At 37.4% G+C, this 17913-nt stretch overlaps 1 protein-coding gene across 4 annotated transcripts in view; it reads right to left on the bottom strand.

Annotated features, from left to right (window-relative positions):
• Positions 1–258: 258 nt before the first annotated feature.
• The window catches only part of Arl13b (ADP ribosylation factor like GTPase 13B), a 58916-nt gene continuing 41261 nt past the window's right edge, over positions 259–17913 (bottom strand). For 3 of the 4 annotated variants that reach the window (XM_050149018.1, XM_050149021.1, XM_050149022.1), the window contains 5 exons: positions 15238–15343; positions 11456–11678; positions 10434–10550; positions 9489–9557; positions 259–2338 (listed from right to left, as the gene is read on the bottom strand). In XM_050149018.1, the coding sequence (XP_050004975.1) occupies positions 2262–2338; positions 9489–9557; positions 10434–10550; positions 11456–11678; positions 15238–15343 (592 nt within the window). In that variant the 3' untranslated portion in view covers positions 259–2261. The remainder of the gene's footprint in view (positions 2339–9488; positions 9558–10433; positions 10551–11455; positions 11679–15237; positions 15344–17913) is intronic. The other variant, XM_050149020.1, reaches the window with a different exon arrangement.

The raw sequence follows: 17913 nt of genomic DNA, 5'->3' as shown, positions 1-17913 counted from the left end.
TCTTTATATAGTTTTCATATAAAAAAGAATTTACTACCACATGGTGGCTCACAACCATCTGTAATGAGGTCTGGTGCCCTCTTCTGGTCTGCAGACATACACACAGACATTGTATACATAATAAATAAATAAATAATTTTTAAAAAAAAGAATTTACTTTAATCCACCAATTTAACTCTTTCCATAGTAATAATGCAAAAAAAAATCAATTTGCTAAAGAAATTCATTCAAAATCAGGAAAGGAAAAGATACATGGGATACTGGTGTAAATTATTTTTTATTCTGTGAAATGTTATAATTAATGATGAATAAGAATGAAAATGTATAATATAACAAAATAAGCACAGAAGTGTTAAAATCTGAAAGAATTTACAAAACATCTTTTAGAGGATTTTTACACTGCTTTAAGAAACATATTATAGAAAACATCAATTCTAGTTTATGTTACATTCAATTTCAAAATCATTTTTATGAAATAGTGCCGGCAATTACTGTATTCTACAGTAAACATTGGTAGGAAGCAAGAATTTTTTTTAAAAAAATCTTTATTCTCAAAGCAGATGAATGTTAAAAGATAGTAAAAGTGCGAGTTTAGTTTTAAAAGGGAATTTAAATATTACAAAATGAACTAAAAAGATGAGCACTTGTTCCTCTAAAATCCAGTTCCAATTTAGCATCCTGTGTTCATGTGATTCTCCTAAAAAACCTAATTCTGCATATAGGTTTTGCATAGAAATGAAAATGCTTTTTTGTTGGTATGCAATGGAGGTACCCATGCAAAAACTCACAGAAACTCCACCAATGCTAACTAGAATAATGTGACCTAATTGATCCAGGTCCAGTGAGCCGAAATGTGAACACAATACCATGTAAACATTTAAAAGACAAATAATCATGACTATCTACCTTAGACGTACTTACATTCAGAAACCAGAATATGTCAATTGCCAGTATAAGGTACCACCAGTCTTAGCAATGTGATAGGGGAATTGTTCTTTATATTCACCTTGACTTAAAGGCATACTTTCAATTGAATATTACATTATGAATCTATTACTAACTGTAATCTCTAGAAGTTTTAGTAAAGTACAGATGAACAGGGAGCCTTATGAATGGCACTCAAGAGTAAAACAAGTGCTATCATTTGAAATAAAGAAGTCACGTTGGAATTTGCTCTTTATAAAAGGATTTGAGCAAACATTTTCACTCAAATGACTGTGTTTGCTGTAAAGCTGAACTCTCGAGACCCACAGTAACCTTTGCAGTCTTCTTACCTTTAAGTTCAAGGCATGGAAAAATGAAAACAACCCAAGGAGTCAGTGAAGCTCCTAACGGATCAAAGTAATGGCAGAGGGTACCTGAGCTCGGAAAGTGTCCGGTCCTCTAGTTGGCTCCTTTAGGGGTTTGACTAATGCCTCACAGTGCACATTTTTACTAATTTAAACAGATTTAGGATGTTTCTGAAAACATATTTCGCATGTCTTAACATTTACTGAGATTATCACCAAAGAAAACAAACAATGACAACAGAATAGAATTCTCTCCTCAGGTACTACTTTTAAATCACGTAATCGGGTAGAATCAAGCAAGGTCTGAGAACTTGCTTTTTAAAATAGCAACTATTTTAAAAAAACTATTTGAAAATTATGTCAAAATAGGGTGTACATTTTAAAAATAATGTTATCACAAAACATACCTCAAGCCAGTTAAAAATATCCTACTTGTACACTTCATGTCTGTCAAGTAAATCAACTTTCTACCCAGACATTTAATGAACACATTTGTAGAAAAGTGCACAGTCAATACAATAGCAAATTCAAACAAAAGCTTTAGACAAAAAATATAAAAATAGTTAAAATTTAGATTATAAATTCCCGGGAATTCCCTTTTAATGTACATGTACCTTATAAAACATGTTTAATGCATAGAAATTCAGACTATTAAATAATCAGGTATGTAGAGTCCATTGGCTCCATTTCTGAGGAGGTTTTCCTTCAGGAGAATGTCCAAGAGTAGGCACGTGTAAACCAAAAACTCAACATCTTGCTAACTTGGCCAAATGCTCTGGTCATTTTGTTTCCTTTCTGCTTTAACCACAGAACATGGAGACATAAAGGATCAGGTCAGAAACTCTTGGGTATTCTTTCCTCCATGGCCTCATGGATGTCTTGCCTCAGTCGTCAGTGTTCAGGGCTTTTCTGTTTGGGGAAAAATCTCAGTTCACTTCGTTGGTATTAAAAAGACCAACCCATCTGACTTGGTTATGAGATCATGTCCTGAGCATCACCATTAGGTCTCTGTCGCACAGCCAGGGGAGGCAGTGGCTTCCCATAGAAATCTGCATAAAGAAGGGAAATGGAAAGCATAAAACAATATGGAAATCAAGTTTTCTTTTCCAGCCTACATCTTTAAAACAAGATGCAGACAATTCTCAAATGAGTGAGTGGGGAGGGGGGAGAGACAGAAAATGGAAGCAAACAAAAATCCAAGAAATATGAATGAATTCAAACATAACAACACGGGTAAATTCTAAATGAGTGGTAAAATGTTGTACCAAACAGACATACTTAAAGCTTTTTTTCTTAATTGCACATTCACATTAGGAAAAAATACAAAATATTGAGAATCTATGTCATCTGCTACTAAGCCCCTGGTCAGTCACTATTTGTATACACCATGTTTCTTTCTAATGATTGGTATAGGAGGTTATTCTGTCTATGTGTTGCTTTCACTGGTTGAATAAAGAAACTGCCTTGGCCTTTTGATAGGGCAGCACTTAGGTAGGCCGAGTAGACAGAACTGAATGCTGGGAAGAAGGGCAGACAGAGAACCGCCATGGAGCTGCCAGGTCAGACATGCTGAATCTTTCCCGGTAAGCCATGACCTCGTGGTGACATGCAGATTATTAAAAATGGGTTAAATCAAGATGTGAAAGTTAGCCAATAAGAGGCTAGAACTAATGGGCCAGGCAGTGTTTAAATAAATACAGTTTCTGTGTGATTATTTCGGGTGTAAGCTAACTAGGCATTCGGGACAAAGGGCCCGCACTCCTCTCGGGTAGCTGGGACAACAAGCAGCCTGCTCGTTCCCTACAACAAATGATCATTATGTCTAGGTATTTTAGGAGAAGCAGACTAACTCCCTTACCTAATCCTACTACAATTCTGTGGTTTGCTAACTATATTGTACAAAATGATCTTTCGTTTTGAATATGTAAATTACTAGTAATTGAATCCAGAGTCTCATGCATGCTAGGTAATTCCTCTATTATTGAGCCATCTTCCCAGGCCCACAACCTTTCCATTTATCATAAAATCATACTCTTTACTTGTTTGTTTGCTTGCTTGTTTTTTCAAGGTACTACTGCCTGGCTCATTTATATTCTTTTAAAAAATATTACACTTACTTATTCTGATGTTTGTGTATCAACAATGTGTGGGAGTTGGTTCTTTCTTCAACTGTGTTGGTCTTGTGGATCAAATCCAGGTCTTTGGGTGTGGCAACATAAAGTACCTTTACCAGCGAAGTTGACTCACCGACTCAAATTTCTATTTCTTTCTTTGCCACAAATTAGATTATAAAGCTAATGTCACATTTAAGTCATCTTAAATTATTTTCTAGTATATAACGTTAAGATTATTTTAGAAGCACAAGTGTACAAAAGCACTTAGGATAAATATATTGGAAATGTACGAGGGGAAATATTTTTAAAGCAAATGCAAATAAAAAAAACAAAAACTAAGCTGCCAAGAAAGGAATATTAAAGTAATAATATAAGCATAAAATATTAGAGTATAGATTTCAAAACCAGATAGACCTAAGTTCAAGTCTTGATTCTGCAGCTTAGTGGAATAAAAGCTTTGGCTCTTGCCTAAAGTAGTTGGCCTAACAATATTAAATGGCAATTTGGAAGAATTATAATTGTCAAGCATAATGGTAGGTACCTATTACTTGTTATTATTATTATTATGATAAAATTATAAGATATATCCAATTATGCTAATGAATTTTAAAATATTTTTATTAAAAGACCAAATGTATGCGTGTAGAATGTCCTTTTTGTCTTCCAAAAAATTAGTCTATTTTTGTAGTAGGTTCTGTATCACTTCCTTACAGGAAACTAAATCATCCTATAAGATACAGCATTTTAATTTTCTAAACATTTTCATAGTGATTATCAAATATTGGTAAGATAAAATTTAGAAAGCAGTGAAAAGATACAAATATATTTAACATTCTTTATAATTTTAAGCTTTGACAATATTCTTTAATTTGTATAGCTGGTATTTTTGACTATCTAAACTGATTCATTTCTCATGATGTGGAATATAGACTGAGAGTGTTCACAATATAAATACGGACTCTCATTTTATGCCTCTTCGAATGCTTCTGCTCTACCTGTTACACAGAGAAAGCTTTGTAGGCAATAACAGTGATTATAGAAACATGCTATTACCAAAGCAAATGCCTGTAATCACAGTAAGAATCTCCCTTAAGCTGCTTGCAATCTGATAATGGCAATTTTTGTCAAGGCAGTGAAGTTTAAATCACAAGCCCCATACAGCTGGTTTTTAATTATCCACTAGCTCATTGTAAGGCACTGAATATTTATCACCAGACTTTAGACCACATAAATCTATACACAATTGGAAAGAAATGGGTTTGAAATTAGTAATAAGAAGAGGGTCTGGGGGGATGGCTCTGAGGTTAAGAACACAGGCTACTCTTCCATGGGGATGAGGGTTCAATTTCAGCAACCATAATATGGCTCACATATATCTGTAACTCTGATTCCAGGGGATCTAATGCCGTTTTGTGGCCTCTGCAAGTACAGGCCCACATATGGCACACAGGCATGCACACAGGTTAAACACTCATACACACTAAGTAATTTTTTGTTGTTTTCTTAAACATTAAATCTAGTAACACTATGTCCATGCAATAAATGACTATTAGCTCCTGAAAAATTACTAGTAGTAAGCCTTTATATTTTAATATGTAAGGCCTTCACCATCTAGCCCAATGTCAGAAATCCATTTTCAATGTTTTCTATAATTTTAAATTTCCTCTCTTAACCACTATGTAACTTCATGCCTTCAGACCATTTTTCAGACAAACTACTCTTCTATCTCTGTTTTTGTTGCCGTTGCTTGGTTTTTCTTCTTCAGACAGGCTCTCATGTAGCTTAGGCTGGCCTGGAACTGCCAAGCCTTTTGCCTCAGCATTCAATGGTGCTAGCATTACAGGCATGCTTACATTTGGATCCTGTTTATGCTGGCTTTTCTTATTTGAACCATAGTTTTTATGTCTATAACTTCCCATGGAGTTTCTAAAAGTACTCCAATTTTCCACTAAAGAACTTATTGTTTCAGATAAGTAATTTGGAGAACTACAGTAATTTGGAGGACTATTTTTTCTATTAAATCAGAAAAAATGCATGTCTTATTCATCTTGACATCACAAATATTTAGCTGGTGTCAAATAAATAAATACACACTGTTATTGTTGTGTCTGAAATGATCCCTTCCCCCTTCCCAGCTCATGTGTTTCAACACAATAGTCCTGAACTGGTGGTACTGCCATTTTGAAGGTTGTGGAACCTACAGAAAATTAGTAAGAGAGGGATGAAGTGCTTGCTACGATGAATATTATTAGCAGTTCCTAGACTTTTAGTTAAATTTCAGGATGAATATAGGAGAGTGTAGAGCTATTGGTTAGAGAAGCCCTAGAATGTTATATATGAAAAATCAATGGACATTCTGCTACACATCTAGAAGCTAAGGCCAACAGAGACACATGCAGTGAAGGCCGCCAGCACGAGGATTCAGATGGAAACAAAGACTCTACTGGGTTTGTGTAAGTGGCCATTACACAAAGATTCTAGCCACATCATAGTCATTCTGAATTAAAAAGTAATAGACAATTTTATTTGGTGTTTAACATTCAGACTGTGTCATGGTTACTGTTGCATGCTTTCAGCTACATACTAAGAACAGAGAGCAAAGAATGGAAAAGAAAGAGAAGCAGCAGTTGGGCCTGGAAAAGGAAAAGAGCACATTTATCACAAAGCAAGTGCAGACACTGTAGGCCTGGTTACTAAAGAGATTAGCATCAGGAAAGAGAAGCTACACACTTCAAACACTGCACTACAACAACAGAAAGGGTAAACAGGAAGCTATAGCTCCAAAGAAGGGCCTAGAATGTAAAAGTACAAACTCACTTGGAAGACTTTCATTTACAAAGAGAGAACAGAGAAGGTGAGTCCCAGCATTTGGTGGACAGAGGCAGGTGGATCTCTGTGAGTTCAAGGACATCCTGGTCTACAGAGTGAGTTTCAGGGCAGCCAAAGATACACAGAGCAACCCTGTCTCAAAAAAAAAAAAAAAAAAAAAACAAAAAAAAACAGGAAAATAAAAGAAATAGAGTTTAAAATAGAGCCATGTAGATAGAAAATACACAGAGAGTCTGGATACTCTATATTATTGTGTTATCTTTGAATTGCATGACTGCTAAGGAAAGAGCAACAGCTGCTAAAAGACATTTGATTATAAATGCTGCTGAATTAATCCAACATATATATTTTGAAAATGCCTTGACTTCAAAATTGAAGTTAAAAAATATGTTACTTTGGAGAAGAGGATTTGCTTTTGTTTCCACGGGAATTGAGAAGCTGTGAATTCATTCTGGATTAAGAAACATCATGTTTGATCAAGGAAGACCCCTGAGAAATCTTTGATAGGAGCAGATGGCCCAGATGGCTGAGTTCTACATCTAGAACAGTTTCAAGACTGCTGGCTGAGATGATCAAGCCTCATAGAATACTCCAGTCTGGACTTTGTCAAAATTCTAAAATTTCTTTAGGTCCCCATAAGATTATCATCAGCCCCAATCATCAGAAAGTAGCCTGAAAAACTACAGTCATATCCCCCCCACACCAAAAAATGGATTATGGCTATTTATCTTTGTTTAGAGTGTTGGTTATAAGATGTTATGGCTAATGTTCTGGACAAAAAAGCTAAACAAAGGATATTAGATTCAGAGTTCTTGTTTTGAGAAGGGGGTTGCTGTGGGACAATGGTCTTTTATCCTGTCACTTGTATTATTTTAATAAAACACTGATTGGCCAGTAGCCAGGCAGAAAGAAGAGTTGGGGAGACAAGAACAGGAAGATTCTGGGAAGAGGAAAGAGTCAGTCTGTAGTCCTCACCCAGACACAGAGCAAGCAAGATGAGAACGCATCACTGATGATAAAGGCTAGTTTAGCCAAGAATTATGGGCTAATAAAAGTAGTAAGAGTTAATAAGAAGCCAGAACTAATTAATAGGCCAACCAGTTTATAATTAACATAGGTCTCTGTGTGTTTCTTTGGGACTGAATGGCTGTGGGACTGGGCTGGACAGAAACCCCTGGCAACAAGTGACCTACTAGGAAAAGGCCACCTAGAGAAACATTTTGTAGCCATGAAGAGACACTTAGCTCTATCTTCAGCTGGTAGTAGAACCTGCTACTGTCCCTGTGGTAATGGTTTGCAGGCATAAAGAATGGAAGAGTTACAAGATTGTGGGAGCAGCTGAACAAGGTGCAGAGGCCAGCCTAAGGCAGGGGCATGTTTAGCAATAGCAGATTCTCTGAGAAAAGTCTCTGGCAATGGGAACCAAGAAGCTGTGAAGATAAGGCCTAAGGTGCTACACTGGGATCAACACAACATGGGATGTCTACTGAGGAAAACTGTAGGTCCTGGGGAGCTACCTTAAGAGAAAGGCCACGTGTGCTGCAATTGACAAAGCCCGGGTAAAGGACAGAACAAGACCATTGGAACTGATATACCACCATGGGTCTTATATGCTGTACATGTAACAGCAGGATTTAATATTTGCCCTATGAGGCTTTGGTCTTGCTTCAGAGCCATCCTTCCTTGCTATTTTGTTCTTCTCTTCTGGGAAGGGAATGTTTATTCTCTGTCATTTTATACTGGAAGTAAATAACTTTTCTTTTTTTCAGAGGGTTTATAACTAAGAGATTGTCACTGAGAAGAAACACTGAACTCTGGAATTCTGAATAGTGTTGGGATTGGTAAAACAACAGAGACTGTTCAAATTAGACAGAATGCATCGGCACTAGGAGATAGACAGGGTCCAGAAGTAGCAGGCTACATTTTGATCCTAAACTCTTCCTACATGAGCATGTGTGTGAGTACTTGGACCCCTGCTAGTGGCACTGTTTAGCACCATCAGGAGATGGAGCAGGTCACTAGGGCAGCCTGTGAAGGCCACCCATGTTCTGGTTCTAGACAGAGCCCTCTATGCTTCTGTATGGTGGCATGTCATCAAGGTATCACTACAAGCTCTCTGCTCTTGTGAGAAATCGTTTGTCTATGTATATGTAAGAAATATAAATGGACAAACTAACACTATTTTCTAATACTGAGTAGTTAAATTGATAATGTACTCTAATATGAATAACGTCAGGTTATGTAATAAACAGGATTAAATCTATTATCAATTAAAACATTACAATGCAAATATCAGTAAATAAAGTAGAAATGTGTAATTCTACTGGAACTACCTTATCAGGAAGTATAAGAGTAAACTCACTTATTTATAAATATAATTTTTTTAATTTTCACCAGTGATCATGTAGAAACCATTAGGGACCTATACAGTATTCTGAAAATGAAAGCAAGAAGCAGGTTTGACTACTTTCGAATAGTATCAGTTCAGTTTAACAAATGTAGAGTTTATGGTAACACTTTTTCTAAAGACTCAGTGTCTTTTTCTACTAAGTGATTCTCTTAGGAAACAGTTCTATTACATTAACACAGAAAGTGTATTGGATGCTCTTAATGAACAAGTGATGGAGCTACAGTTAGACTTAGTCTTTTGCATTCTAGGTTCATTGTGAAAGCCTAGGCCTGGGAATCCTATCTTTCCTTAGGCTTTATTTCTTGGAGTTCTAAGGCAAGGCACTGTGAAGATTATAGTTACGCCCATTTCATAAGGAAAACTGTTTTCTTGATTCAAAAAAGGCTTCAAAAACCTTTCTGTATTTGGTTTACTAATCTGATCTCTCATTTTATATGGTGTGCTGATCTTGACTTCTTTTAATGTTTAATAACTGGATTAAGCAATTACAATGATGATCACACAGTGCACTGAGCACAGGCAGGCATGACAGTTTTCTAGCATGGTCCATAAAGCTGCAGTAGCTCAGACGTCAGTTGCTGGAAAACTTTCCCATCTTATAACTGTTTCTCGAAACACAGGAATGAATCTTCATGTATTTATATTAAGATTAAAAGTTCAAATTATAATAGTAAGGTGCATTTAAAAATTAGAAAAGAAAAATGAATATTAAAAGTATAATGAAAAGGATGGTAGTGGATCTGAGAGCTATCAAAAATAAAATACTAAAACTGTGAAGTTATAAGATAAAGAAAAGCGGATGGATCATGCAGAGATGATATTTGAAAACTGATCCTTTTGTATTACCATTATGACGTGTTTCACCAAGAGGCTCAAGTTTTGGAAGTCTAGTGACTTTGGGGGTTCCCCAGCCAACTACAGGAAAAGAAAAACATTGAGAAGCTCTGTTAAATGAATACTTGTTAAGGTCTTTGCAGAGGATCCCTCCTTGACAGGAAATGTACTTCACATTCTATATCAATTTGATATGTCACACAATTCTGAACAGGTGCATTTTCAAGCGGCTTCATTCACCACGTTACTATAGGATGATAACATTTGCTTTAGAATATTATAATTATATTAATGTTAGTTACAGTTAGCTCTCAACACACTTTTAGTGATAAATTCACACCTCTTCTCACCATCACTGCCAAACTATTGGCTACCATTATAATGACTAGCACAGGCTAAGAGAACTCTGTTTTGTTAAAAAATAATATAAGAAATGAATCTTACAAAAGTTCATAATCAAAAATATTACCATTTGAAGCTTTGGCACAAAGTCTACACAAATGTATGTATTTATTTCAGTCACACATATTGACCAACAACTGTAAGAAGGGGGTCACTATGCTCAGTGCTTCTATTATCTCCTGCCACATCTTAGGAGGTGAATATACACGTTGCATTTATATTGAGAAAAATCACAGTTATATTAACTTTTAGGATAAAAAGACCCAGAATTTAAAATCTCAATCTAGTTGCCAATGCATTAAACTTCAATTCCCTTCAGCTATTTCAAATATAATTTGATCACATTCTAGGGATTATTGTATAAAGTTATATTAATACATTTTACCATCTAATTCTTAAACAACACAGAAATGTTAACAAATGCTGCGTAACACAGACAGTAAAGGGTTCTTTCTCATGAAATAATGAAAACACTAAATACCAATTTCTTCTTCCTTTCTTCCTACAGAGCTTAAAGCAGTGTTTCTATATCCAGTGTCAGTATCAACTACTCACCAGGAGGGGGCGGTGGGGGTGGCGTGGGGCTTTTAGGCACAGACTCATCTGTATTGACTGGCTCCACACGATGACTCCTTTTCATTCTTAGTTTCTTAGTTCTCTTTTTACTGTTCTCTGTAAGAATATAGACATAGAACTTAAGTTCATAAAAACGTGAACTTCTACAAAGTAAAAACAAAGATGAAAATGAGACTATTGTTATTATTACCATAATAACTGATTACACTCAAGTTTGGGAACTACTACCCACAACCAAGTATGAACTTACATACACTAAGAATACATTTTAGAAGGCAGACAGGAAAAGTATACGATTAATGAATAAAACACCAACATCCAATTCCTAAGAGAAGTCTTCATTTCCAAAATGAACTAGCATTTCTTCCAAACTCAAAGTCATTTTCAACAACTATAATTGTCTAAGTGTAGGAATTTCCATAAAACTCAGAAAGGCATACAAAAAGAGGAGAGATGGTGGCACTCCTCAAGAGTGTGTCCAGTGTATTTGTAAGCACATCACACTGGTGGACCTCTCAGAAGCTAATATTCTTTAAAAAGCAAAAACAGAAGTGATACAGACTCTCAAAGAAACACATATGAACAGTTAAGGCTCTCTATATTAATGTATACATTTAATAACATAAAACCAAAATTGAAGAGTATATTGAACAAACTTAGAACAAAGTTATAAAAGTATCTCACCTAAAAAATTCTGAACTAAAATTTACTTCATATATTTAAATATACATGCAACATATCAGATATATAACAATTCATATTCGAAAATGAAAATTATCTGTAACATAAACAATAACCAACATCTGTAAAACCCACAAAGCTATAGGGAATACAAAAAAGTCTAGAAAACAATATTTTGTGAGCAAATGTAATCTCACTTCATGTAGGATAAAAACAGAAATAAAAAGTATTATATTACAGAATTATTTCTGTGAACATGATAAAAATCAAGTATAAGTTTCCCTTCCATATGGCAGGCATGAAATGATGCGATTTAGCACCTGATTCTGATGATCGCTGGTCTAGCTCCTCTTCATTGTCCAGTTGCTGTGACAGGGCCTCCTTGTAATTCTCCACCAACCCACTGTCATTGTTTTTGTGGCAGCCACTAGGTTGGCTCTGCGACTCTACTTGTTCCTGCTCTACTTTATGTTCTGGGAGGCAAACCTCACTCTCTTTCTCTGTAGTCTGCTTCTTTTTCTCTTTTTCTTGCTTTTTTTCATTCTAACAAAAATGAAATACATTTATCTTTATCACAACAGTGGTATTTAAGATCATTTCAAGGAAAAAAATCAAGTAAGCACTTTGGTGAATTGATATCACCATGAAATGTGCAATGAATTGCAAATATAGCATTAAAATACATTAACAGCTAAATATTCACTACAGAGGTCTGAAAACATAAATATTGCCAGTAGTTTCATAACCTAGAGATGACCAATGTTCTGTTTATAATTACGAATGTTTTCTCAGTCTTTCCTGCACTCATATAGACACACACCACCAATAAACATATGTGAATATTATTCTCTCTGTATACATGTATTACTTACCTGTTGATAAAACAAAAATGAACTCAAGGTTTTATTTTAAAATGTTTCCTTTCATATTAATGAATGCATAAAGTACTTAAAATAGCACCTCGAGTGCAGTAAACATTATGTGGTAGATACTATTAATTTCATCAACTGAATTAACATTTCTGTTTGTTTGTAGTATATGTGTGTGTGTGAATGTATGCATGTATTCTATGCATGCATGTATATACATACACTTGTTACTGTGGGTGTATGTTGAGTTCAGAGGCTGGGAACACATGGCTTAAGATAGGGCCTCTAAGTAAATCTGAAGCTAAATTTGGCTAGATAGGCTGGCTAACGAGCTACAGAGATCCCTGTCTGTGTCTCCAAGCCACATTGTGTTTTACAGCCACATTCCACCATGCCCATCTTTTTAGAGGGTTCTAGGTATTGGGGCACAAAGGTCACTGTGCACACAGATCACTAGGAAAACCAGGAATGTTAAACACACAGGAACCTTTTCTCAGTGGAGGATATAAGATAAAGTACCTGTTTCCGCACCCAGAAGAATGGGAATGGATATTAAAGCGGGGTGACGTTTTTGCTTTCTATGGAAACAGACCTCACCCACCTTTAGCTATAGAGGCAGACCTCACCCAAATTCCCTAGAATGATTATCCCAGACTCTTCCCTCCCTAGACCCTTACCCATCCTTAGGGACGATGACACGGGTACTTCATATCCTGTTGACCTCTATGCTATCTCGGTCAGAGACCACACTAGATTCTAGTCTCTTAGTTAGAGAACCCACTCTGGTGGTCACATGTACTCTGTAAAGGAGTTTCTATATAGCCACAACTTAAGCTTTATTGTGCACGTGGAGGTGGACTGACTGTTGCCTGGAAACCTTTCCCCATATTGTACTGTATTTTAAATATGCTGACAACAAACCGCCTGGCATCAGAACCCTCAACAAAGTCTGATCCAGGTTGACAAAGTCAATCTGCCCGGGGTTTTCATTCTCATCCCTTCAAGTAGTTGTATTCTTATCTGACTCCTTCAGGGAACCACTCATTCAGGGATCTAAACTCAGGTCCTCAGGCCTGTGGATAAGGTAATGAGCTCTTCCCCTAATTTTCCAATTACATTAGTATTTTTAAATGGTTGTAGCATTGTAGGGCGTGAGAAGTCCTGAGTGAATGTCTATTGTTGACTTGGGCATAGCCCTGTCAGGACTGCAATATCTCAGACTATGGGAATGACAAAGAAACACCTCACCCGACTCCACTCCATTCCCCATCCCCAGGGTAAGGTTCAAAGGGATGGCAAAGCCTCCTAGGAATCCAATTGCAAATGTGGACAGTGTGTGCAGAAAATGTTCCTGGCAGGTCCTGACCCTTTCGTGACTCGGAGACTGCTCTGCTCCAGAGACTCTGCCTATTGACAGTAGCTAACCTGCCTCCTTGTTCAGAAGTACCTACCAATGCTGCCTCCTTGTCCCCTCTATGCAAGGACACTGCCTCCCTGTTCAGCTGTGCTTAAGAAACACACTGAGCTTCCCAGGTGCTGTGGCTTCTCCACCTAGCCCAGATGTTTCTCTGTGTGTTTGTCTCTCTTTCATTCCCTCACCACCCTGAATATGATAATCCCTGGAGTCATGCAGAATTTGACAGTATCAAAATGTATTTAATCAATGACATTCCAAGTTATGTTAATTTTTCCCTATTATAAGAAGGAAATTACCTTAGTATTTTAAATTACATTCTTATCAGTTCAGCTATGGATCAGCTGGTCAGTATATTTTAAAATAAAAGCAAAAATTATATATGCCAGGGTTGGGAGAATGACATTTCTTTCTAAGTGATTCTGAGGATAGATGACAGTGGGGATTGAACTCAGGGCCTGTGTCTACTAGGCAACCGCTGTACCATTCTCTGGGTCACTGCCAAAACTGTAAGGCTGTAGCTCTGCTAAACTAGCAAATGTTAACTGGCACTGTTTTAATCTGATTTGAGTGTGACATGACAATAATTTTGTTACTACTGGAGAAGATTATTAAATACCTTTAAGGCCACACCCTCTCCCACCTTTCAGAGTGGAATGCCCAGGATTTTTATTATTCTTTAGTAAATTTCAGTATTAGTACATTGTCACAGGACTATGAGTCTGGTGTGTCTCTTTTAACATCAGGGTTATTTTATTTATTTATATTTTAGCTTTCATTAGGTTTTTTAATTCTGTATAGCAATTCTTCTAAATTCAAATGCAATAAAATCTAATTTTTCTTTATGATTTGTAGCTTGAGTATTTATGTAAATGTGTGATATACATGAGTATAACATAATTTAAAATATAAATATTAAATTATATTTTTATTTATCACAACAAGAAAATAGTATCAATCCTACTACAAAAAATATCAAATTTAATATGGCAAACCAGTTTTATCAAACACAGTAACTATAAAATATTCAGCTTTTACTTTTATTCCTGTATATTTTGAAGCCATATTTCTCTTTTTACTGTGGGGTCCAGCCATGATAAGCTAAGTCTGGGCATGTCACTCAAAGGAAGTTCTTTACTTCCAACCATTATCAACTTGGACTCTGGCCATCGATAAATTTAATGAGAGATCTGAGTCTCAGTGGTTTACCCTGAGACAATGTCTGGCTGCAGTAGGAACCCACCCAAGAGCAGACCATTCAAAGGAAATGTCTGGCATTCCAAGAGCTGTAGATAAAAGACACCTGCCAGTACACCTCTACAGGACACCCCTAGACATATATTAGCCAATCAGGGGCCCTAAACCTCAGAGATCCCTCATCCCCACCTTTACTACTATAAAAACCTCTAATTGAGCTCCAGGCTCTCCGGTTATTCCAATACGCTGGACATGCAGAGAGACTGAGTTTGCAAACTTGATTAAACTTAAGGCTCTTTGCTTTTACATATGGGACTCGGATACCTTGTTGGCCTTGAGGGAACTTCACAGATTTCGAATTTGGGCATAACATTTACACTACATTGAACAAATTTTTAAAAAGTGATTGTGTTAGACAAGCATTTGATGTATCACTGTGCCCCAAAGTAAACTATGAGCCAAAAAAGTGGTTAACCTCTACCTCATGGTACACCTTCAATGTCATTGGAAATTCTCTCTGGAGAAATTCTCTACTGCCCTGCCTGTTGTCCTAACACCTAACCACCATTACTGAATTCTGTTTCACTTAACACATAAAAACTCACAGTCTCACAATGCATACCTCAATGATAACAGCTGCTATGGGCTGGAAAGGATTAGTAAGAACTGGTCCTGAGTCCATCTCAGCCAGACCGCTGGTCCCATCAAGTTCAGTTTGCTCTCGATCTCTGTTTGTGGGAGGAAAAAATAAAAATTCCTTTTGAAAGGGGGCGGAACCATTTTTACCTAGTCATGGCATTTACTTAGGGCAGCATTTCATGAAGACACGCTGATAACAGGATGCTATGTTTCTATAAAGAGGAGTCAAAAGGAAATCCTAAGAGGCAGAACCCTGAAAGAATGGTGTGGGCTCTCTCCCTACATCTGAGTAAGGAGAGACAGTGCTACAAATGAGCCGTGATAGTCCATGGCAGCGAGCGTGCCAGGAAGAATGCTGGGGACCAACAGGAAGTGAAGATAAAGCAAAACAATGTAAATGGAAAGGCCTCAGACAAGCACAGAACAGTTCTGGAATTCAACCTCTGCAAGCCTTTTGGGGGCTGCAATCATAACATAAATGTTAAGGTCCCTGCAACAGGTGGAACAGCAGCAGAAAAGACCAGAAGTCCTAACTACTGGAGGAACTCAAGCTTCTGCAACTGTAATCCAGAAGAGTCTGGTTTAATGTAATACCCGTATCTAGTAAATACTAAAAACTTCCTACTACCAGGAAATCATGCTTACTGCTCAGCTCAGCAAACACTCCAGAGCTCCAACTAGGAGCCATTGTTTGAGAAAGGTCCTAGGCCTAGGAAATAAACTGCTCTTGGGGTCAAAACAAAACAAAAACAGGGAATAATCATAACCCAGGGTCTTAAGAACTGTATGTAAGAAGTGACGAGGTGGGATACTGTTGAAATAGGAGCGGCAGGGCTGCGTCCCCGGCACCAGGCCGCCCGCATGGCTAGTTTATACCCAGAAATAATTACACGGAAACTGTATTTTTTCAAACACTGCCTCAATAGCAATGTTGATAGGACATCAATGACAAGTCCACTGTGAGGTTTAAGCAGGGCGGGTGGGGTGTGGTATGGAGAGAGGGGACTTGGTAGTAGATGGTCCCATTCCGTGAGGAGGAGTGAAGCCAGATACACCAGGGTCTCGGTCTGAAAGCAAAGACCCCGGCTGTCAATTCTGATGCACATAATTCACTGTTCTGATGGTTTCCTTCACTGTCAGGGAGCATTCCAAAAACACAGCACAGCTTGGGTATTTGCCATGCCCTGCAGGCTGGGGACCTCTGACAGAAAGTACCATGCACTGCTTGGTCATTCCACATACTGCTGAGGCTCCATATGCAATAAGGGCTTTTGGCAGACAGACTTTTGCCACACCTCTGATATACATATAAAAACCTTCAGAGTCACCACTAATTAACCTGTGTGGCAGGAAGCAGCCAGGGAGCAGCCTGGATACTGACCTAAATTGTTAGGGCAGAAGCAGAGGAAGGACAGCTGGTTTCAGCTACAATTCACTGGCCTCTCAGACCTGGTGGATCTGAGTATTAGAAAACCCCCTGGGAGTCACTTCCTATACAAGCCCTTTGGCCAGGAGGGCAGGGCTTTGTGTTACTCTTCTAACATTTTACCTTTTAAATTTTTTAACTGAGTCTTTTTTCTTTTTCTCTTCTACCATGTTTTCACTTTCTAAAAAGTCTTTAATCCTTTTTTACTTCTATTAATTTTTAAACTTTTGGTTTACTGTATGTTACTTTCATTTTTCTCTTCTAGTGTTCATGGCATTAGGGTAGTTGCACCTTTTACCTGATTAATATAGTTCCATGACAACAGATATAGCAACTTCAAGACAGAAATATAGTTGTGAAAAACAAGGCCAAAAGAGTTAATAATTTCAGTTGCAAATGGCAGAACATGCCTGTAAGTCCAGCACTCAGGCATGATGTGGGATTCCCCTCTGTATGCTGTGAAGCTCAATGGTTAATAAAGGAACTGTTTTGGGCCTAGCAGAGCTATAGGGGAACTGAGTTAGGTGGAGAAAACTAAATGGAATGCTGAGAAAAAGGAGGCAGAGAAAAAGAGAAGCCATGGAGTCTCCAGAGACAGATGCACTGAAACTTTTCTGGTAGGCCACGACCTTGTGGTGCACAGATTAATGGAGATGGGTTAAATTAAGATACAAGAGTTAGCCAATAAGTAGTTAGAGCTAATGGGCCAAGCAGTGATTTAAATAATAGTTTCTGTGTGATTATTTCCATTCTGGGCAGCCTGGACGAACAAGTAGTCCCCTGCAAAACAGGCAGCACAGAGAGATCACTGGGTGCAAGAATCATCCTTCCTATCAGCACATGCCAGGCTCCATTCCCCACAAAAACAATGTCCACCATAGAACATTTAAAAGTGCCACAGTAATGAACACTGCCTTCCCATATCTGCTTACATATCCACTGAAGAACCATTTCTTTTCTTATAACAAGTATTAATGGGTTTTGCTGTGACATTTCCAAACACATGTTTAATGTCCTTTGTCACATCCATCCTTTGTACTAACCTCTTCTGTCCCTGTTACTCATCTCAGTAATCCTTCTTTGACTTTCAGATGGATCACGTTTTCTTTTTTTTTTCTTTCTTTCTTTCTTTCTTTCTTTCTTTCTTTATTTATTTATTTATTAAAGATTTCTGTCTCTTCCCCACCGCCGCCTCCCCTTTCCCTCCCCCTCCCCCAATCAAGTCCCCCTCCC

Source organism: Alexandromys fortis, unplaced genomic scaffold (genome assembly GCF_014885135.2).
Source record: "Alexandromys fortis isolate MF-2015 unplaced genomic scaffold, M_Fortis_MF-2015_v1.1 scaffold_4, whole genome shotgun sequence".
Taxonomy (NCBI): domain Eukaryota; kingdom Metazoa; phylum Chordata; class Mammalia; order Rodentia; family Cricetidae; genus Alexandromys; species Alexandromys fortis.
Note: the sequence above shows the minus strand (reverse complement) of the source record. Positions and strands in the feature narration are given on the sequence as shown.